Here is a 23,166-nt window from a genome sequence, read left to right as displayed (position 1 = left end):
TTTTTTTCAATCACATTTTCTTTTCAAATGAACAAACCTTTTGACCTGGATCTAGCTTTATAGGAATAACCCTTAATAATCTTAACTTGTCAGATGAAAAATAACTATTTGGGTGAATTTAAGCTTTAAATTCACAGGTTTTTTTTTTCTAAAGTGTTGCTGTCTATAAAAATCAGAGGGTCCTACGGCTGCGGGTTCTCACGCTCCTGTCTCGGGCTATGCAAGCAGGTACATACTCCTGCCTCCCACGAGCAGTCCTTTAATCGGAAAAAAATACAAAAAAACCCTCAAATTCACGCGGAAAAAACGAAAAGTTTCCGACGAGGATGGGATTCGAACCCACGCGTGCAGAGCACAATGGATTAGCAGTCCATCGCCTTAACCACTCGGCCACCTCGTCCGCTGTGCCACGATGCCAATATACGAGGTATTTACGCATGCGCAAGTAGATTCGAAACTGAAACTCTCAGTTCTTATTTATTAACGTTAATATAATACAAAGTGCTATGATAACACGTAGGAGAAAACCGGGCCCTGTTAAAAGGAACTCATGCTATCCGTATTTCACGGACAGCCGGAGGCTTCAGAGAAATAGTGTCTTAGCTCCTCGGCTAATGCTAACATTAAATCCCACGGCGCTGGATGAAACCGCTCCATTGAACAGCAGTTCTGTTGTTTACATACTGCGCTCGATGAACACACAGACATGAGACATGAGACTTGAGTAACACAAAAAGAAATTCAGTTTTCCGAGCAGAGAGGAGATCGAACAGCCAGGTGAGCAGCCATCGGGTTTCCACGTGCCGATTTGTTTATACTAGCATAAAGGTAAAGCAGCAGGAAGAAGTTAGTTCGGACAGAGAATTTCAAAATAACATTGACTGAGGGGGGAAGCGGCGCTACAATAAGTTTAAATTTAGACGTGTGGATGGATGGATTGATGGATGGATGGATGGATGTAATGGATGTGTGTCATATAAACATCAACGCAACTGCTTTATTGGATCGTTGATGTTTCCGATGCCAAAAACATACTTAGATGTGGTTCCTGGTGGGATTTGAACCACGAACTTAAAAGGGCTTGAAATGACAGCACTGTTAAGCATGCGAGACTAAGACACACACACAAGAAATAAAAAAAAAAAAAAGAATCTCATTGCCAAAAGATAGTTGTTATTCCAGCTGCATTCGGTATTCAGAGCCTGTCATCCAATTTGTTTTGAATTCATGTGTGGTCTTTTAGCACCATCTAGTGAGATTGAAGCCCAAAAGCAATCTGCAAGATCCTTGAGAGATTCACTTCACAATTTTACAATATAGTGTTTAATGGATTTCAATGACAGAATTTTCTCAAAATAACTTTAAAAAAAACAACCAAAAAAGCTTCTGTATAAATAACATATTTTACTTGCCCAGACTATTTTGTCATCTGAAGGAACTGCAAATAAATTTAAAAAGAACACACATACAAAAGACAAACACACTGTCTTTGCAGCACCAAAGTGATTTTAATGAGTTCGTTTACAACATAAAAGAACGCATCAAGAGAACAGAATGAATTCTTGATCATGTTCACAGTTGAGGCAAAATGAAATCTTAGGCCATCTTGACTCTTTCATGGAAAGAATAAACAGATAATCAAACCAATACATATCAACCTTTGCTCATAAATCTTACTAACGCCCCACTGTCATGCTACTTGTCTGCTTCCAATCACAATATGCATGCTGATTTATGTAGCAGGTCAGAATTATAACAGTCCCTACTCCTATAATGTGTATGAATTCATATTAAAGGACATGATGATCCCTTTTGGTGTCTGTCTGATAGGAAAGCTCAAACATATCCACCAATACTCTGGCCAATTGTTCTCTCGAAGGCATATACTGTTACACTCGCTCAGATACGTGTATGCTACAATTCCTTTACAGTATTCGTCAGTCTATTATAAAATATCCAGCAAACTCTTAACTGTGATAGATATATTATATAGTTTACAAAAGCTACCACAGAAACATTCATTCTCACACATGTGTATGGTGCTTTGGATTTAAAAAAAAAAGGATATATAACTCCATATTTCTTTTTGAATATTTATGGATATTAAAATGTGCTTTTTTTTTGTTCTCTTTCAGATTTTTCCTCAACAATGAACATTTGTTTCAAAGTCTATACAATAATATATGTTTAGCTGAGGAAGCTACATGGATTGTTTTGCACCGTTATACATTTTAATGTACTATACCTAATACTGACATGATTTCTTTTAAAGAGTATCATATCTCTCTTTCACACACACACACACACACACACACACACACACACACACACACACACACACACACACACACACACACACACACACACACACACACACACACACACACACACACACACACACACAGACACATGTATAATAAAACTAGATTGCAGGCATATCGAGTTGATTTTGCATCATGTCCAAGTCTTTAAAAAAATTGGGGGTAAAAAAATAAATCTATGTGGAGCATTTGGCACAAGTCTGAATAACTTGCTCTCTTTGTGTCTGTTCGGCTGAAGTGTCTGTGAAATGCAGGATGCAACCGCCAGGATAAATAGAAAAACACTCTTTCGTACATATTACATATGCTAAGCTGCCTGAATAAATTACTATCGGTTTTCGTGTACATACATTTCGCCCGATGCCCACAGAGGCCATCCATTGATAAAAGTGCGCTTACATTGTGCGTTAAGACTAATCACAGCCGATTGGTCTACCCAGGGGTGACTCTTTGATGTGCACTAACAAAAAGTGCTCCGTCTTCTAGAAACATCTGCAGCGTTATACTAGATACAGGTAACCGTCGGATCTTTGTCACATCTGGAACTCGTCACCAGTCAGTCAGTGCTGGTCCTGCAGCTCAGCAGGCCACGGGTAGTCAGCTGCCGGGGCTTGAAGTGTGTGGAGGGGGAGTCCCATGGTGCTCCACGCGGGGGAGCTGCTCCCTCCAGTAGGTGAAGTGGCTGTACGTGTCCGAGCAGGGGAAGTCGGAGGAGGACGCTCTCATCTTCAGGGGGAACACGTGGTCCACCACCTCGCCCAGGCGTACATAGCTGAGGACAATATTAGAGAGGAAGCCGTTATCGTGAGCGGCGATCCTCAAACCGAGAGCGCAAAGCTTTCATCGGGGGGGGGGGGGGGGGTTTCCCCCCGTTTCCCCCCCAGGGCAGAGGATGCGGATACGAGGTGGAACTTACGACGAGATGTTGGTTTTGGCGTGTTCCTGCACCAGCTCGCCTTTCGGGTTCACTGTGAAGATCCTGTTCAGTGGAACTCCGACTTCTTTATAGGAATACACATCCTGCAGATGGAAAAAACAAAGACGAAGTGAGTTTTGAAATGTAAAGTTCGAAGGGGAAAAAGTGCACATTTGTGCATATTTTGTGTTGGCGAAAGATGTCGTCGACCAGTTTATGTGGACGTACCGTTGGTCTGTTGCCAAACGCGGCGTAGAACGGCTGGGTGTTGGGGTAGAAGAGGTTCTTGATATCGTTGAGACACTCCACCTTGAACTTCTCCGGCTTTTTCTCAATGACCTCCCTGTAAATCAACAGTAATTCCCACCCATTTATTCTGGCACCTGAGCCGACTGGCGAGTCGACATGCGGGAGGATGAAATACCTGTGCAGAGCCGAGAAGAGACTGCTGGGGCTCAGGAGGACGGGCCCCATGGGAAGCATGGTACCTCGCTCGTTGACCCAGTTGAGGTAACCTCGGGTCATGTCGGCCATGCCGATGGCTCGAGCTGAACAATACAGGAACTTGTAGCCGTTTCTAAAGGAGAGAACATATGGGAAGGTGACGTCAACAAACACCCATCATCATCTTGCGGTAATCACAACTTGTCGTCACAAATGGAATAGATTTGTGTTGGCGGCGGTCCTTACTGGCTGACTTTATGGTAGAGGTGAGCAATTCCCTGATGTGTCCAGTCTTTCCCCAGCGTGGGCAGGATGTGACCCAGCGTGTCTGATCTGGAATCAAGTGACAGAAGGACTGCAGCGTCAGGAACCACGGAAAATGTTATTCTACAAAAACCCCTCCCGACGTATAAAATTTGACAGTGTTCTCTATCCGGGCCTAAAAGAGATTTAATGCCTGATTAATTGGACTGGGCTGACCACCTGCTGCCTCTTTATTACTATTATCATGCATAGAAAGCACAGATTTATTCTGGAGACGGAAACAGTAAATTGACTGCTAATCGAAAGTGAATAAATGAATTATACCGATGTGAGGAGATTATTTCGTCTTGAGAGAGAGAGAGAGAGAGAAAAAAAAAAAAGTCATTAAAAAGTCATTCGGGCCCCGAGGTGTACGGCATACAGATGAGTCTGCCTCTGAGCCCACTGAGATGTACGGCCGCTGCACAGTTTGAATATGTAGTGGGAGTACCATCGGTACACATGTAACACACCGGGTGATCGTCCCGTCGATGTCGGAGATGACGATCTTGTCGTCCCAGTTCCAGAGGTAGATGGTGCCCTGACAGCGGCAGGTTCCCTGGTACTGCGTGGTCACGCTGAACACCACGTCGTTCGGACCGTCCAGCAACTGAAGGGACGACTGCGAACACAGAGCACCGTTCGTTAAACAGACTCCAAATTACTGGCTTTGTTCTACCGCGTCCAAACTCTTGTCCTCACCAGCTGCTCTGACGTGAGCCGCAGTGTTTTCTTATAAGACACGCCCCCCGATGGGAGTCCAGGCTCTGAATGCATGGAGGAGGAGCTCTGATTCCTGTGGTCTTCGTCGCTGGAAGACGACTCTTCTTTGTGTCTGTCACCAGACAGATAAATGGACTGTTAAATGTTGAAAGACATACATTAAATAATGAGCGTCGGGTTGTTTTTAAATGACGTTACCTGATTGACATTTTCTCCAGCTGTTCAGCCGAGCCGCAGGCGCCACGCTCCGACACGGAATCCTGCAAGAGGAGGTTGACACTCCTTTAATCAGCAATTTTCACAAGAACATATCATTGTTTTTTCTGCATCGTCTGCATTCAGCAAGCTGAGCGCAAACTATAGAAATAAAGAAGAGGTTACCATTTTGGTGCTGTTGTTTCTTCCTCTCCAGGAGAACCACCACCTCCCTCCTTTCTTCGGCATCTTCTCCTTCATGATGTTCTCCACTGCAGCCTGAAGCAGAGCAAACACAACCCAGACACAACACAAAGCTGATAAAAAACACACTTAAAAAAACGAAATAAACCCAACAAATAAGAACAGAAATACTCAAATAAAGAGGATTGTGTGTGTGGCTGAAATGGAGAAACTGAAGAGGAGGACAGATAGAAGGCATTGGGAACACGAAGGAGAAGGGAAAAGCAGATGAAGGGAATAGGAGATGAGAAAACAAGAAAGCCGAAAATAGACTTGACATACAGAACTGTAACTGAAGACGCCCGTCAGACAACACAGAAGGAACTCTAAAGTCGAGTGAATATAATTAAGGCATGAGAACTGGTGGATGATGGATGGAGATGGATGAGGACAGAAGGGGTGGCAAAATATTAGGAGGAGAAAAACACAGAAGGACAACAATTTAACCAGAGCTTAACAAATCCAGTGGATGTTTGTAGCGCAACGTGACTCTCGCCTTGATTCACAGCTAGTAAACATCATGTGGGTTTATAGATCACGCACAACAGACGTGCTACACTACAATGTCAAAAGAATTGCAGAAACGAGATGCAGTGCAGATTTTGTCCAGCAGGGGGCATGTACTCGTGAAATACAAGCAGTGTACAGTGTCATCAGTATGTATGCCATGTGTGTATCTTGTTTACCTTAGGCAGAGGTTTCTGGAAGGCCTGCATCGCCAGCACAAGAGGAGCCGCAGTGCTCCAATTATAGTATCTGAAGAAAACAACAAAATGGATTTTTATTAGCTGTGTAAATACAGAAAATAACCTCTTTGTGGGCAAATGTGTTGGCAGAACTCTAGATGTTGCCGTTTTTGTGAGTGTGTAAAATATAGTTGTGGTTTTGTTTATTTACTCCAGGCAGTGAGAATGCCTTACTTTGAGCCGATTTTAACAACCAAGTTGGGGTCATCGATGATGGAGGGGTTCTCTATGAACTGTGGGTAGGAGATGATCTTCTCAAAAAACTGCTCTGGAAAGGAAAAACACACACAAACACACAATGAGCTTTGCCAGCTCACTCCATCTCCAGCAAAGTGTGACTCGCGCGTGTGTCATTTTGCACCTTTAGTGATCTCCCTGTTTTCGGTGAGTCCGCCGCACAGCGATATGGCGATGGACGGCAGGTCAGACATGTTGTCGCAGTAGCTGTCCACACCACTGTCCCCTCCGGAGCTGACGGATTGTGGAGACAAGCTGGTGCCGTGCAGACCCGGGTCAGAGAGGCTCCTCACTGCTGCGCCACCGTCACTACGGGGGTGGGGGGGGGGGGTGGGGACGAGGGACAGTTTGATTGAAACAGACCTTTTTACACAACTCAACAGGATTCTGGCTCATTTGTTTCCAGTCAATTAACCTCTTGGGGAAATAAAGCGCTGCTACTTCCGGCTCAAGCTCTGTGATGTCATCAAGGTAGACTCCATCAGAACCAAGATGGCGGCTCCTTTTGTCTGCAGCGAGGGGAAAAAACAATTAATAACATCAGCAGTCTGTCCTTATTGCATTGTTGCTTTTTCAGATTAGTTGATTCTATGAAGAAGGAAAAGGAGTTTGAAAATTGTATAAAAAAAAAAAAAAATGTTTTAGTATAACAGTTCTCACCCTTCTTTTTGGACGGAGAGTCTGTCTTGGCTGGTGGACGAGGCATCGAGTCCTCCATGTCAGCCATCATTCGAGCCGCTGCATCGCCAGCTGCTGTGACCTGCGTCTCTGAAGTGACCGTCGAACACTCCATCGCCGTGGACTCCATCCCGACTGACACCAGCGTTTCCTCTGTGACTACCGTCCCCTGTGTGGTTACCGTTTCCGCCGGCATCAGCAGCTGGAGAGCTGAGATTCCAGAGCAGGGCGCATTTTGTTCTGACGGCTCGTGGGTGATCACGCGGAAGTGTGTGTTCTCAGACACGGGGATGGATACCGGACTAAGCGGCGCTGTCTCATGCTTCAATTGGAGGAAAGACGGCTAAAAAAAAAAGGTGAAGAAGATGAGATGATATGAGTGAAAATCCAACATTAAAATGCCCAAAAAACAGCATAAAAAGGAAACTATAGTACCGTGGCGGCCTGTGGCAGCTCTCCCCAGGCCCAGTGCATGGCTGGATTCTGATTATCTGCATCTGATGACTTGGTGATTAGCTCAGAGTCACTCTTGGGGGAGGTAGGACGAGAGTTTGCGGGGCTGAAAGAAGAGACGACGACTGAAGGTCAGGTACGAGTCGAAATAAATCACAGCACGAAGTTGTGCGTTGGCAGTTAGAATGATGTGGGCACCTCTGAATGGGGCTCCACTCCCCGTCTGAACGAGTGTAGATGCCAGCCTGAGTGAAAGAACTACTGGTTGGATTGGCGCTCGTCTCCTCTCGTAAGACGTCTCGAGATGAAGATCTGCAAAAGACACATGCAGACAAACTGAAGCGTATCATCACGACTCCATACCGCACTGCTGTCGTTTGCCTGTAATTTTACCATTGACCCTTCAAACCCGAACCTGTTGTATCAAAATATTATGTCTTGTTGCTACACTTAAGAGCAGTTAACCTTGGAGTTGGTGGAATAACAACAGTGTGCGCAATGAGAGTTTTATGGTTTTGACGGCAGGTAATCTTTCCTTCATAACACTGTTACTACCTTCTTTATACAATTTTGATACATGCAAAGCTCGCTGTGGCCCTTTGTGAATGTACTGTAACACCCGAGTGTTGCTTGACACTGCAAGCACATGCAGCAGGGCTTAGATGTAGTGTGAATTCAATGCACGTGCGGGGATGAAAATAAATCCGTCACGGGACGTGGATCCGGCGCGGCAGCTGCATGCATTCAAAAACAGCCTTCGCACCCGGCAATGTACAGCCGCAGGTGTAAATTTCCTATGAAGTGGGATTTGGAACCGTTTTGCACTTGTGCCAAGTCGCGTTGCGGGCCGACAGGAGCAAACCTGCACCCTTTCACAAAGTGCAGACAGGACATTTCCTGTGGAATCGCACAGCAGGTTTTGTTGTCCTTATGGTCTTAAGCACCGTCGATATATCACTGTCACAACTGCATGCCTCTGCTGCGTTTAGTCCTGCCCGACAAGACTCCCGTTTCACTGCCGCTGCTCTCAAATCTTCCCTTTCACGGGAATGTGTGTCCTCTGTGTTTACATCTTGTGCGTACTTCCCCGTCATTCCTTACCTGCTCTCCCTCTCCATCCCTTCATCTGAGCTGATGTCGATGGTGAACATGTCTTCATCCGCGGAGTAGTCCCCGCTCTCCTCCCTCCTCATGCTGTCCGCCCGGGATTTCCTCCTCCTCTTCCTCCTCTTTTTTACCATCCCGCCGCTGTTCTCGCCATTGCTGCCAAAGGAGCCCAGAGTCTGTACGGGAGGCCCCGAGCTCTTCCCCATCAGAGAAGAGCTCATCAGTGTGAGGCCGTCCGACATGATGGGAGAGGTGGCCAAATAGGAAGGAACAATTTCCTATCATAAAAGAAATGGGATAAAACAATAAATGATAAAACAGTTAAATGATGAGAGAAAGTATCTTCTTAAATACTCCATCCAGACATTAAAGTTGACAAATAATTCCCACTCAATCACAGTTCTAATGTTCATGATATATGGATTAGGTGAAAGTTGAACAGTCACTGCCAAAACAAACAAACAGAATCTTCTGTGGAAAAAAAAAAAAAAAGTTCTCTCCTTCTAGGAAATAAAAAAACATTTTCTAGGAAAGCCCCAAGCTTGTGGGGGAGAGAAAAAGTCCGTGAGTGCATATGCAGCTGTTTAGAGAGAAAGAAAGAAAAAAAAAAGTGATGTGTAACCGTACGATTTGTGGGTTGACAATAGAGCCTCACGTTTTCCCCCCATGTGCCAAGAAAATGAGTTCCGAGGCACAATGCTCCTCCCCTGCTTGCTCTTCCAGTCCTGGGAATCTGACACCGCTCTGGGGAATATAAATCACCCACTTCTCTTGTTGGAGACGGCCCACAGCCCCAGTACTTTACAGCGTGTTTATACGTCTCGGCTGCATGCATTCTGCTGTTTGGGCAATTGTTAAAAATAACATTTATCATGACAAATACCAGTGACTGAGCTTTCCCAAAAATAAAATCTTTGGATAAAAACTGCCTTCCCTGGAAACTATTAATCTCATCTGCTTCATAGACACAAACCTGAAATAACACTTAGAAGAATTAAACTTTGAGCAGTTAAGCAACTTGTTTAGAGACACAGATCAATTCAGAATATTTATATTTACAATGGACTTCATGCAGAAATTGAATTGTCAATATAAAAAGGTTCATCCTCATTGTAAGAGCTCTGGTCTGAATGTAGGTCGACATGCCTGCTTTTAGTAAATACTGCCTTTGGGGCACGCGGTGCACGATTTACAGAAGGCGGCTGTTCGAAAAGGAAAGGAAAGAAATCCCTTGCTGCTTTGCCAACTCTGCACACAGCGTGACCCTGTTCAAACTCCCGTGGCGACGTGTAAGGAAGCGGATGGCGAGGATACGCCTTTCGGGTGCAAACATGGGCGTGTTTGCGTCACCGGGGGGGAGGAGGAATTGTGTGTTTTGGTTCGAATCGCCGAGGCAATCTAAAAGGGCGACAAAGGCGCTCGCCTTCGAGTGGCCGTACACGTAGCGACTTGTCTCGCTGCGTCAGTTCACCCAAAACGTCTGGATCCAGTGATGTGGAGTGAAAATGCTCACCCACTGCTCACAGCACATAAATATCCATGATTATTACCTGATCATTTTGTGTTTCTTGCACAAAGAAGGCTTCTCCGTTGTCGCCCAGCTTCATATGCAGCTCCGCTGGCTCGCCATTGATTTCCATGTCCACCTGGTTAAAGAACAGAGCACGGCTGAAGAAACCAAAAGGAAGGAGTCCTTCCATTAACACCGACCTATTATCACACCACCATCTCCTCACCACTTTCTCCCTGGACCGGAGGACGCCCATCTTGCCGAAGCGGACATGGAAAGGCGAGCACTGCAGGGTTCCATCAGGCTGCCTCACGACAATGACGTCAATGCAACCAGAAAGCGTGGCGGGATTGAGGCCCCGGTACAGCTCTTTGACCTGGACAAACACCTGCCCTGCCAACTGACCCACGTAGTTCATGGTCTGGCGGGTCTGCGGGGGTGAAAAAGTGATAGAGACGACATGAGGACAAGGAAGAAATAGTGTGGAAACAAGAGCAAAGCTAATATCATAAAGAAAGGTTTTACAGCACGACTTAAATTACTTATGTGGGGGGGGGGGTTCTTTAAATAGACAACAGCAGAAATATTCATCCCTCGAGTCCCGGTTTAAGTCTCGAGGTGTTTATACACTGGCATCTACTGTGGAATCCTTCTGTGTGTCAGTCAAACCAAGGATGACGTAACTCTCCTTCTGAGGAGATGGAGCAAAGTCATCCTGAAAGTCCAGGTCTGAAATCAGCTTTCTGTTTGGCTATGAGACAAACGAGGAAGTGGCGGCTGCTTCCTGTTCAGCCTCATTTTCACTTCTCCTGTGAAGGCGTGTGGCCTATATACTGCAGGAGAACCCGCCACAAATTTGACCCGCCGGCCCGTGTCACTCTGTCCTCGTATGTCTGGAAACCCTAGCCGGCTGTTTTCCTCTCACACCGGAGGGTCAAAGGACAGACTAAGTTTGCTTGGTCTGTACATCTCTAGCAAAAGGGGACATGGTAACCTTCAATGGCGGTAAGCAGCTAATTACACAGTCATGAGATCATGTGGATTCAGCTGTACAACAGTTGGAATCCTGTGCTCCTTAATGTGAAGATCACAAAACAACACTAAGATTTTCAGCTACAATTCTACATCAAATACATGGATGAGAGAAAAAAAAAGTCAGAACATCGCTGACATAGTGCTATCTCTCCTGCCACCAGATGCTCAACACATTATTTAGAGTCCCGATGCAAACGCCAGTGGCCTTTTGTCTGGCTCTCAAGCCTCCTTGGAGCTCGCTATTGAAAAACAAGAAGGGAACTGACCTTGAGACATTTGGCACCGGGCCCCTAAACTATTGCAGCACCAGAAAAGATAGGGTTGGAACAATGCCAAAAAGTACCCCCCCTCTCTTCTATCCCCTTTGAGCACATGGCACAGGGAGAAGGGGGCCCTCACTGAGGATGGGGGACTCTACTTGTCGAGCAGCAGATGAATCTGAGGAGGAATGACCTTTCCCTGTAATTAATTATTAAATGATTTTTTTTTTCTTCCCCACACAGGCATCAAGTTGCAATGCTGCAAGCAGACAAGGACCAATTCTCTCAAGAGGAGGACATTCACCGTGAAATGTTGCAGAGCAACTTCAGCCAAAAATAGACTGCTTGGTTTTTAAGAGATGAAACGAAAACAAGAGCACTGTCTCAAAGCACTGTTTCACGAGAAAACAAGTTGAAGTGGATCCAACTGAAGCCCTACAGTCGAACCCAGCATTTGTTTCATTGGTTTACAAGCGACACGTTCACATATCTCTGCAGATCGGAATCTGACAGGGCCTCTCAGTGGATAATATGTTGAAAGTTTACACAATGATGCTCATTAGTCCCACATTACAGCAGAAAGACAACAGAGATGCCTCACAAAGCCTGAAGCATGTGTTCGTTTACCACAACAACAACAACTTGGAGGGGATCTCTGCAATGCAATTCAACACAATAAGAAGATACACGCACAAAATAAATAGGTAGAAATTATGAGTTGAAACAAGAGTCTCTTTGTGGTTTATGCAGCAGCACAGCCCAATTAACTCTGAATAATACCGTTGTTAATACATGATACAGAGAAAATCAAATGAGAAGAAGAGAAAGTACATGTTAATGACACTCGCATCTCATCTGCGGTAGTTTCCCTCAAACCCAGGGAGGTAAATAAGCTGATTCACACACCCTGGCAGAGCAGTGGAAAATGTCCCTGATAAATCATTAATGATCATCAAGGCTCGTCACACATCCTAACGGTGATGGAGGAACGACAGAGTCACATCATCACACAGCGATATGCAACTATAAAAACCAACAACATACCTTTTAACAGCAGACTATGCTGGCAACCTTCACCACCAGTGAGACAGGCTCTTTCCTCAAAGATGAATGACAGCAGCGGCCGACATTACAGGAGTCCCTCCTTCACATCCGACCGTCTGAGTCCTAAAACTCCCCTCCCGAGCCGCTCGTATTGACTTCCACTGGAGCAGACAGACTATTTGAGTCGAGGCGACTCTCTCTCTGCCACGGGGCTGACGTCACGACCCGTTGTCCAATCAGCGTCGAGCCGTGGTGTTACTAAACTCAGCGTGCCGTCTGCAGCACTGGCAACGAGAACTAACAAAACACTGGACGCGCGTGCATCTTTTAAAGTGTAGATTAAAAAAAAAAAAAATACAAAAAAAGTGACAGAAGCCGATGCCACATTGTATATTTTAATGGCGCGTTATATAATTGAGTGATACACAGTAGCGCGTGAGCGCTTCTAGCAGCTGTGACGGCGGGTTCTGAAGTCACCAAGTCAGCCTGCTGCAGTGAGCTGATCTTTCTGACCAATCACAGCGCTGCCTCGGAGCACATGCCATGTTGGCTGATTGACCACCAGCCACCGGGAGGATGTGGCGGCGTCTTCCTCTGCTACTCGACACCACCGAGCCCAAGTGCTTCATTCCAGTGTTAGTCAGCTGTCTGCAGAGTCAAACAGGTTTACGTTATTGCGACAGAGACCCTCTGTTTTGCTTCTTTACGGGGTCATGAGAGCGCCACCACACTGGTGGGGTCATATGTTCCATGTTGGCGCCAAACATGCACAAGATGTAACTCAAGTTATATGATTTTAATGATGTTTAAGGTTACAATAAGCTCTCCGTCCCTTTCTCTCCTTCTGTCCCCGAATTGGAAGAGCAGAAAGCTGCCGTCACCGAGTCTGATTCTGCGAATGTTTCTTCCTGTTCAAAAAGAATTTGTCCTTTTCATCACTTAACTTTCTCTGTAGAGGTGGCTTGAGATTATTTGGCGCAAGGGAAATAAAAATGTATTGAAATGCCTTAAAGTCTTTCTCTTCATGCATGTTGTTCCAGCACCCATTCAAATAATCACTGGAGTTCAACGGCCTCGCTCACGTGCAGCTGTTTTCCAACCAGGCCTGTACTTTTCAAAAAGTGAGCTTGCGCTCAAATTGTATTTCCACACGGTGACGCGGTCTTTCTGGGCAAAACCACAAAAGGGAAAATGAGCATGTTTGCAAGGATTTTTCCATTAAAATGAACTAACCTTCTCCTGTGTGCAGTTTAACTTGAAGTGTTGAAGTATGACAATGAATGAACGGCTGATAAGTTGGTAACTTTTTGTCATGCTCCATTGTCACAAACAACTGCTGTTTGTTTGTTTTTCATGGAACCTGCAGCTTTGTCACTGTGAATGTTTTGGCTGTTTTTCCTACCGAACAGGTTCCACAAGAGGAGTCATTCCTTTTTTTTTTCTTTTTTTTTTTACACTTTGGGCATAAGCAGTGATAAAAGTTTAATTTTTTTTGAAGATATGACTCCTTCTAAGCAATGATTTTCAACAAGTGCAAGTTCAAAATACAAAAAAAAGACAAATGAATATATTTATAACTCTCCGTTTCACTCCAGTTCAATTTGAGTTTCAGTTGTCACACGAGACTGTTTTTTGTAATTTAAACCTCTGCCCCACCAAGAACTTTCTCTCCCCTGTCACTTGTAAGAGTGGATACACATTTCAGAATATCTTCACAAACAAATGCAAAATAAATAATAAATAATAAAGTTGTAAACTGATGTAAATCCCAATATTGGTGGTTTGATCCTTATCTCACTCTGTTCATATGTTATAATGTCCTCAGATAAGAAACTGAACCCAAATAGCATCTTGAACCACAGTGTTAATGCTCTAAAACTGAAAAGCAGTGAAAATGTCCCATACGGCCAGTCGCTTTTGCAGACTTATTAGCAACTGCAGAAACTTAGTTAAGTATTCAGATTTACAAAACGGGTCTATTTGCATTCATATATTTTTTTATATGGCGAGTTAATATCGTTTAGTGAAAATAATTCTAAATGGCAGAAATACAAAGCTACAGCAATATCAATTTGCATACGCGTCACTCGACTCTGCTACATGTGACCGGAACTGCAGTGTTGTTGCACAGACATGGTCAGCCCAAAGTCGAACTTCTAAGAAGTCAAGCCGACCCTTCATGCATCACCCTGTCAGTGTCACTGCCTTCTCCAATGATATATGAGCCATACAGCTGCCTCTCGCTGATATGTTTCCAAGAACAAGCAGCTTTGCCAGGAATGACTGGACTCAGCCTATGTGCCGCGGATCGAGAACCAGGCGCTGGCATGATACCCGTTCAACTGCTAACATGTTGTATGACCAGTTTGGCCGATGCCAAAAGGCCACCAGAAGCCAGTTACTATTTGACAATCTCCTCAACCAACTCAACGGCATTCACAAGAACGCTGATGTGCATTCACACAAACACTACAGTAGTCAGTCTGTGAATATAAGTAATATATAAGTTTTTCTCTTCGCTTGAGGGGATGCTTCAGCTTCTGCTCAAGCCACCACAGTTCTTTAAACACAGACTCTTTATCAGCTGATTGATTCCCATGCGCCCCTCACCACTATCATTTACTGTACATTCTGTAAAAGAGCATCATCCAATCAATATATGACTCACTAAGTTTTCAACTTTATTGCATTTTTTTTTTTTACTTTTAAACTCACACAATGGCACGAAACTGTCATCAGGTTTACTTCGTATATCCAATTCCATTTTGAATGTAATTAATCCTATAAAATTACACAAAACACATTAGCACTTCCACTCTGTACGAACACTTCTGACTCGGCTTTGCAGGCTGGTTTCACAGATTCGTTGCACAAACTTCTGACAAACCTGGTGAATTTCAAGGCTGCTGATTGGTTGAAGCTCTGGTCTGAGAGTCATGAGATTTTACTGAAACAATGGCTGGATTTCCACACTTTGATTCAGAGAGAAATGACATAAGAATGAGTAAGGTTGTTAGGGAACGGTTCTAATTGTCTTCCCAGTTATTGTTGAGTTAAATGAAAAAGAGAGGAGAAACTAAGACATGCTGTGTTTAAACTGAATTAAATCAAGTTGTCGATGTGAAGTTGTATCTCACCTAACTTACAAGCTGTCGACGTGTGTTAAAAATACAACTGGTTTTCACCAAATAATCTAAAAGTGCACAATCAGCAGTGGAGCAGGATATGATAAGATCGCCTCATTTGTCAAACTATTACTCCTCTGAGCTGGTCACCTTTCATGCCCGTCAACAAACTTCCCCTCTTGTTCTTGGAAAACCTTATCTCATACGAGGAGGGTTTAACTAAAACACACTCTTTGCTCTCGCTCTCTCTGCTCTGAGAACCAGATATGAAGTTACGTGATGGCTTTTTTTGTTGTTGTTCCTATTCGAGTAGAATAAACATTTTTTTTTTTAAATGTATGTGAAAAGACATAAACGAATACAATCTTTTTATGAATCACATGTTTGTGATTCTTCCACACATGCACTTGACTTTCAAGTTACTTTACCCAGCTCCAGGTGGTCTCACTGCCATAGTGCTGAACTTCCTCATCAAATTCTTCTTCATCCTCTGCAGATATCATGTTTCCATAATGTGTCTGATCTCTGCTGCAGATTGTCACTGCTTCCAGGGATGTATGAATTCTGTAGAATTCCCACAAGAACGGTTCACTCTGGAGCGACTTGTCTTCACTCTCAGTGCACGTCAAGCGTCTGACTGTCCAGTGCAAGTGGACGGCGTCTTACTAAATTTACCTGAGCCCCCTGGTTAGAAATCTGAGCTGACTCTGGGATGGTCATCATCACCCACCAGACCTTCTGACTTCTTAGACATTTGAGGAGGGGACAAAAGTCCGAATGGACATTCCCAGTAACTCTCAGTTGGACAACAAAATGTACTGGTACAGATATATCCTTGTTTTGCATTCCTCCTGATTTCATTCGGAGCATACATTTCTCAGTAAACAAAAACCATCTGACATCAGTTGTTTATGTTTACCCATTTTACATTCAGAGAAGACCACCTGTTGCCTGGAGTGAACTTCAAGTCCTACTTGTACCCAGGAGTCTTCCAGTGATCACATCGATTAATATGACACTGCGGTCACTTACGAGTCTGAACTGATGACCTTTTCGTATATATTTGATATCCCAGCTGAGAGAAGACATGTCCTTTACCACAGTTTTTTATTACACCGCCCCCCAGTGTTCAATGAAGGTCAATACACGCCTGTTCACAATGTGGTCCGTTCAGTTGCGTTTAGATGCTGCATGTAAACTGATCAATCTTGATATTTCATCAATAATTTACAGAGACTTCAGGGAAAACTGTTTTGAAAACGTATTCGTCAGTAAACTTGATATTATATATTTACAGACATGTGCGGATATTTTAGACATCGTAAAAAAATAAAGATGACAAAAAAATTCTACAATACTTAATGTCTTAAGTTTACAAATCAATTATAGTTAATTGTTCGGTTGTAAACAGAACTCTGCCATCCGCTTACATCACATAGCTATTCTATGACGCAAATCATTACGTCATTACCTCCAAATAAATAAATAAATAAATAAATAAATAAATAAATAAATAAATAAATAAATAAATAGTAACACTTATGGGAAAGCCGTGCGCTACAGTCACCTTATTTCCAGCGGTCCCTGAAGGCAGCACAGCTCTCGCTTGTGCAGTCCCCCTGCATTGATCCAGCTTTTTTAATCTTTTCTATCACTATGATATACCCGTGTGTTTCTGGCTGAAGGTATCCGGCATCTGGCGGCTTTAATGTTCCGTGCAGCTAATCTAAAAACCATCGGCAAAGCGGGAACTGGCTGGTAGGTGGTCTTAAAAGTGTTCACGTCCACTCCACTTGTGAATCAGCCGGCTGGACAGCCGAAGCTAACTGCTAGCTCCAGGCTAGGCTAGCTGCTGTGCTGCTCGTCAGTACCTGCAGAACATTCGTTTCCGGTTTGTTTACGCTCGTTTTGCGAGGGGCAGCATTTAAAACTAACAAGGAGCGACGCCACTCTGTCTATTCTTGCGGTCTTTTGAGATTTTTTAGTGGACATTTAGCCGAGTAGCGTGGGAGCGTTAGCATGCGATGCTAAGAGAAGTTAAGTCGTCAAATGCGTTGTAGAAACATTTTCATTAATATTTAGAAACGTAAGCATTGTGCATGATCGTTAATGATCAGCATTGTCGTTTGTTGTTATGCAGATGTGATATGTTTTGCTTTGTCACACAGTTAACTGCTGTTAGCTTCTCGGCCTCAAGTGGCCTTTTCAGTAGCTACTTAAAATCATTACACTCGAATAAAGTCCGTGTTTCTGTCCTGGTGGGCTGTCGTCTCCACCACACATATTATCCTTAAAATCTTGATTATTGACAATGGCTACACTCGGCTCTATCGGCGCAATAAAGTAATAAATGTTCAATATGTGCTATAATTCAATGTGTTTATACAGAGTGCTTCGCCGTTTCTACTTTTACATGGATGATGAGGGCCCAACAAAACCTTCACTGCTTCTGTTAAAGCTTTTTGAGTTGTACAAATAGATTTAAAGCTTAAATCTTTGTTTTACATGGTCATCTGCCCCATTTTCCAGTAATCTGAAACCAATAATGTAGTAACTGTACAGCAAAACAATACCTCATGAATCTGTGTTTGATTAAACTTTTTTCCTTTCGCCTTTAGGCACTTTCGCCGGACAATGGACGAGCTGGTCCATGACCTGGTGTCAGCACTGGAAGAGAGCTCGGAGCAAGCTGCCCGTGGTGGTTTTGGCGATGGGGGTGACCACGCTTTAGCAGTGGGCTGCCTGCTGAAGAGACAGGCCCGGAAACGGAGGGGCAGGAAGCGGCGCTCGGACAACCCTCATCCGCCGTGGGAGACGGGCCATCTCAGCGAGGGTTCGGAGTCCAGTGTCGAGGAACATAAGGTAGGCCGGGAGATCCAAAGGAAATCCCCGGTGGTTACAGAAGCGTGGTTTCAGTTCGTACATGTTTGAGTGCTTGCATTCTGCAAAAAGTGCTCTGCAGTAATTCCGTCTGTGAGTTGAGTTCATCAAACGGCATCAGTCTTAAAGTTGTGTTGCACATGAAGTGTCAAACAATCTGTTTACATCTTGTGTGCCAATGGTGAATACCAGTGTTACTTCTATCCTTAACTGACATCCTTGATTGTTCAGGTTTCTTATTTTAGCGCTGGTATCGCTGTCTGGTCTTCACCACAGTGTCATGTGTTGCAGGATTACCGAGCCAGCGCAGGAGGCGTCTCTGCTGCCAACAGCCATGCCCGGGACAACAGCGACTCGGATGAACAGCTCGGCCCTAAAAGGCGAACCCCGCACACGGCCGACGTCGGACGCAGCAAGCGGCCGCTCTGGCCGGACGACCTGGCGGTCCTGGGGTCAGCTGAGGGCACGCGCAGCCTCAGGCGGCGGCGTAAGGTGAAGCGCATGGCCGTAGACCCACCGGCAGAGCCGGAGCCACCCTGCTCCACCATGCTCGGACCGCCACCCGTCCCCAAAGCTCGCATCGGAGGGAGAGTGCATAGGCTGGGCGCCAGTGAGGGCAGGGTGGCCATGGAGCTGTGTGGAGGTGGTGTGGTGGGCTCCGGAGGAGGAAAGAACAGGGTGAAAAAGAGGAAACTGACGAGCCACAGGCTGGGACTGGAGGCCGCGGACGAAGGGGTGGTGGTCGAGAGTGAGGACCCCATCTCTTCTCCCATAGAAGGCTCAAAGGACAAGATGGAGCTGGAGGAGCAAAAGGGCTCAGATGAGGACATGAGTGACAGGTGGTTAGTGTTTTGATTTTCTCGTTATGGCCGGTTCAGTGTGTGTGTCTCTGTATTGCAACAGGTAAGGCTGTAGAGGGGTGTTTATCACTCATAATTTATAGTTCGTCCATCATTTGTTAGTAAATGAAATCTTAAAAATTTTGGTGTCATTGCTCCTTTAATTTTGCAAACTTTTCCAAAGATGACGTTTTTTTTTTCTCTCATCAGTGAGACCAGCAGTGTGAGCAACAGCAGTGACGGAGGCCTTTATACCAATGACGAGGGGAGACAAGGTAAGCGGTCAAACACATGCCATTACATTCACCTAATTACACGCGTTCCTATATTCATCCATCGGCACAATAACCACGGTGACACTTTTTCTGTCTCCTTCCTAGGGGACGACGAGCAGAGCGACTGGTTCTACGAGGGCGAGCCGGGGTCCGCCTCTGCTCCAGGCGGCGCTTGCGGGATAGCCGGCGTGGTTCCCTGGTGGGAGAGGGAGACGGGCTCCGAGGAGCTGGATCTGTCGGACACGGTCTTCAACAGCATCCTCACGGGATCCTTCCCACTCATGAGTCCCGGTGCAGAGAGAGGTACGGTACCGTCGCGCAGGCTGGGGAGTGAGGCTGGGGCTTACTTTTAGAAACTTGGAAGGCAAAAAATTTAATTTTGTTTTTGAGAGGGATTGGCTTGTAGAAATATGCTTGAATTGCATAAGTGTTGTTGCAGTCTCACCTGTGACCAGTAGGAGGCAAACGGTTCCCACAGACATGTAGAGCTTTTGGCATTATAGAAATAAAGTTGTGATAATGGGGAAAATCTCTTATTTGGAATCGTATGCAACGGACTGTGTGTATATATATATATATATATGTGTGTGTGTGTAACGCACCGCAGTTTGTTTGGAAGCACACCATTCACAGGCCTCAGTTTGCTTGTGTGGAGAATACAGTGTAAACCAGCGGCACTCTCATTTCAACAGTTTGTCTTCACGGGTTCAAAACCAGCCACCTGCAGTCCGGTTACTGCTCAGCCCAACGCGAGCACGTCGGTAATCCTGCACTGTGTCCTTCAGGGTTCCACGCCAGGTTGAATCGCCTCCATGCGAACCAGCAGGGGTCCGACACGGGGCTGCAGGGAAGCTCGGCTCAGGTTTTCAACGAAAGACTTGGCAGAGCAGCCCAAGACTCGCACGAGTTAGTTCTTCTTTCTTTCTGAACTTTCATTGAGTTTAGATGGTTGTTTCTGAGTTTCTGTTTGATTAATTTTATTTTTTTTCTCCCGTAACTCATTTCGTTATTCTGCTCTATTATAAAGCACTTTAAAGCCGTAAAGGTTCTATAGAAATCTTTTGTGAAAACAGACAAATACGTCGAGCCCCATTTTCGTTCTGAAATCAATCTGTCTTTTGGCGTAATTAAAGTTTGGTTGATTAAAGCAAAAATAAACAGGTGTAAATGAGCAATAAATCAATATGCAAACAAATAAAATGGCAGCACAGATCACCGCATGCTCTATGCGTCTTATTTGACAATGGATCAAACAGACGGACTCCGTCGGTTTCAGCAGTAATATTGATTTAGTGCTTCCAACCATTGTTCCGGGTTTTGTTAGAGTGCAGACTAATCAATTAAAAGTATTAAACCGTGCCAATGTTTCTGCAGTCCAAAATGTACCTGAGGTCTCCAAGAAGTCAATAAAAGTTCTCGGGGGTTTCTGCAAAACTTTTCGCGGCGGAACAACACGTCACTTAGCGCGGACAGACGATGATTGATGGCCGTCCACTTCCCGTCTTTGGAGAAATGCCACGCAGCGTTCCATCAAGGTTTTAATTACACTTTCCTTCCCGCGCAGGCCGTGGTTCAGCTCGGGCTCGAGGAGGGAACACGGACAGGTGAGCGCTTTTGCCCAAATTTTGAATTAGTTTTTTTTTCCCGCGATTGTCTCTTTCGTCGTCGAAACGTTTCTTTCTCGTCTTGGCCTCAGCTGCACTGGGACCCTCGAACAGACCGAGGGCATCGGAGGAGCTGCTCGGTGAAAACAGCCAGCAGGTGAGGACTACAGGTTTTTGGGTTTCCCCCCCCCCCCATTTATGTTATTTTATTGTGGGAAGTCCAGTGGCGGTTGTCCGAGCCCGGGGCTGAACGCTGCCGTCTTCTCCTGTCCTCCGGTTGTTTGTCGCAGGCAGACCAGCGGGCACCTTGGCTCTCTGTGCACGGGGGACGTCAAGCGGAGGCGAAAAGCAGCCCCCCTCGGTTCCACCGCACCCTCAGGTATTGGGACACACGCACACACACACACACACACCTCGCGCCGCCATCTGGCACTTTTTACCAAGCGTCACTTTTATTGTATTTTTGGCTCTCGGGGTTGTTTTTGCTCCCCCACTCGGCGGAGCTCGGTCTGCTCTCCTCGCACACCTTCTGTCTCGCACACTCGCAGCTTTTAGGCACGGGGGGGGGGGGACGGGATGGAAAGTCCAGGTGCCGCTCCACATCTTAAAAAGGGTTTAATTGAGAGAACGTTGCCTCTCGCCTTCATTATTTGACACGACTTTAGCTCTTTTTTTTTTTTCCTCCCCCTGCTAAGCTTTGTTGGACCGCCGTCAGCTGGCTTGAATCACGGCGTCTCAGCGGTGGTCCTGGATTAGATACTTGTGTTACTGTCTTAAAGCGAGAGATTCCAGGCGAACCACACTCTGTACCTCTGGGACAGTCTTTTTTATTTTTACTTTAAGAGGAGAACGGGGTGAAGAAGCAAGGCCTGAGGCCGTCTGGCCAGACAGAAGACGGGCTGAAAAGATATCAGGATCTAAATAAAAGCACACGGTAAAGAAATCCACCCGTGCCCTGAGTCGGAATGCTCATTTGTAAATCTCCCATCAAATCTGTTCAAACTTGCTGCGGCACAGAAAAGCTCCGACTGACTTGACACGTCCATTACACGCATGTCTGCTGTTTGCTCCAGATGCTCTGCTCAGAACCTGCTGGGTGCATCCTGACAAGTTTTTCTCCAAACCGACCAGCTGTCCCGGGCAGCCTCGTCCCAAATAAAGAGGATTTAGACGAACAGTAAGTCGGGCTTTGGGACTCGCTTTTGGACTTCCGGGAAGAGAAAAGACGGAATGTCCAAAGACTGAAACGGAGGCGATGACGTTTGCTTTTCTGGGGGAATTTTCCTACTTGAGTGACTCCGTTCATTCAAACTGAAGCTGCATTGTGACGTGGAGACTGAATGTCACACCTTATTATCCAAATTAGACTTTATTAATTTCCCACTGCTGCAATAATTCCCCCTCATTTTGCCTTGCTGTACATGTTTATGGTAGTTTCATGCAGTGTCGGCCTCCAGAAGCAGAAAATCTCGGTGTTAACCGGTGATCTCTTTCCTCAGGAGTGGTCGGTGAAAACGCGCCCCCCATCGCAGACGGTAACGTGGGGAGCCGCATGCTGCAGAGCATGGGCTGGAGCCCCGGGATGGGCCTGGGTCCGGAGGGAAGGGGCATCACGGAGCCCATCCGGGCCACGCAGAGACCAAAAGGAACGGGTCTCGGTTTCAACTGACCGGCCGCGGTCAGAACCCCCCCCCTCACCCCCCGAACAGACCCCGGACGAGACGCCCCGAAAAAAAGGAGCAACGCGGATGGAAATTCTCTTTGCGTCCGGAATACTCTTGAGCATGTGAGACACAAGAAGGGAAGGAGCGAGGCTCGTCATAGCAACCGAGTCTGTGATGAAAGAAAAACTTTTCCATATTGGGGAAAACTGCAAGAAGCCGAGGATTTCCACACAGGCTTACCGACGTGACGGCAGTTAATGATGGAAACTAAGGAAGGAAGAAAAAAAAAAAAAAAAAAAAAAAGACTTTCTGCAAACACGTCCTCTCCAGAACCTCCATGTTGGAGGAAATGAATAATAGTGATGCTTCATCCCGTCTGTTACCTCAGATGTCAGAGAACTGGCTCCCGTTGATTGTAAAGCGCGAGCCGGGCCGACGGGGATGGTTAGTGTTTCGCGTCCGACATTGCACAAGAATTTTTGAATCAAAGGTTTTAGTAGGTCAGACTTCATTAATTTTAGGTTCCTTTAATGTGATGCAGTTGGAAGACGGTGTCTTTGAGAG

General features: G+C 45.5%; 2 protein-coding genes across 5 annotated transcripts in view; one reads left to right on the top strand and one right to left on the bottom strand.

The window, feature by feature from the left end:
- Positions 1-1,488: 1,488 nt before the first annotated feature.
- Positions 1,489-15,952, bottom strand: LOC308143167 (phosphatidate phosphatase LPIN1-like). Of its 2 annotated transcripts, none has more exons than XM_080513901.1 (20): positions 15,769-15,952; positions 10,103-10,306; positions 9,917-10,012; positions 8,361-8,644; positions 7,458-7,571; positions 7,242-7,365; positions 6,789-7,149; positions 6,544-6,637; positions 6,253-6,437; positions 6,066-6,159; positions 5,832-5,901; positions 5,089-5,181; positions 4,906-4,967; positions 4,687-4,819; positions 4,458-4,606; positions 3,928-4,014; positions 3,662-3,814; positions 3,466-3,580; positions 3,238-3,341; positions 1,489-3,093 (listed from the first exon to the last, which is right to left on the bottom strand). In XM_080513901.1, exons 1-20 carry the CDS (start codon positions 15,841-15,843, stop codon positions 2,919-2,921), a joined length of 2,772 nt encoding a protein of 923 aa, XP_080370027.1. In that variant the 5' UTR covers positions 15,844-15,952; the 3' UTR covers positions 1,489-2,918. The 2 variants fall into 2 exon arrangements, with proteins under 2 accessions (XP_080370027.1, XP_080370028.1); XM_080513902.1 differs by lacking the exon at positions 15,769-15,952 and adding an exon at positions 12,216-12,355.
- A 977-nt stretch (positions 15,953-16,929) lies between these two features.
- The window catches only part of gpatch2 (G patch domain containing 2), a 7,975-nt gene continuing 1,738 nt past the window's right edge, over positions 16,930-23,166 (top strand). Inside the window, exons 1-11 of one of the 3 annotated variants that reach the window (XR_013937016.1) lie at positions 16,930-17,098; positions 17,959-18,202; positions 18,512-19,062; positions 19,270-19,334; positions 19,440-19,637; positions 20,120-20,240; positions 20,899-20,938; positions 21,031-21,095; positions 21,229-21,317; positions 21,782-22,115; positions 22,438-22,567. Coding sequence is in view for 2 of the 3 variants with exons in the window: in XM_080513849.1 (XP_080369975.1) it covers positions 17,049-17,098; positions 17,959-18,202; positions 18,512-19,062; positions 19,270-19,334; positions 19,440-19,637; positions 20,120-20,240; positions 20,899-20,938; positions 21,031-21,095; positions 21,229-21,317; positions 22,438-22,607 (1,593 nt within the window). In the remaining variant the exon portion in view is untranslated. Of the gene's footprint in view, positions 17,099-17,958; positions 18,203-18,511; positions 19,063-19,269; positions 19,335-19,439; positions 19,638-20,119; positions 20,241-20,898; positions 20,939-21,030; positions 21,096-21,228; positions 21,318-21,781; positions 22,116-22,437 lie in introns of all 3 variants that reach the window. The other 2 variants (XM_080513850.1, XM_080513849.1) reach the window with 2 other exon arrangements.

This window comes from Blennius ocellaris (genome assembly GCF_963422515.1).
Source record: "Blennius ocellaris genome assembly, chromosome: 18".
NCBI classification, from domain to species: Eukaryota; Metazoa; Chordata; class Actinopteri; order Blenniiformes; family Blenniidae; genus Blennius; species Blennius ocellaris.
The sequence above is the reverse complement of the archived record's forward strand: the minus strand, read 5'-3'. Positions and strand labels throughout refer to the sequence as shown.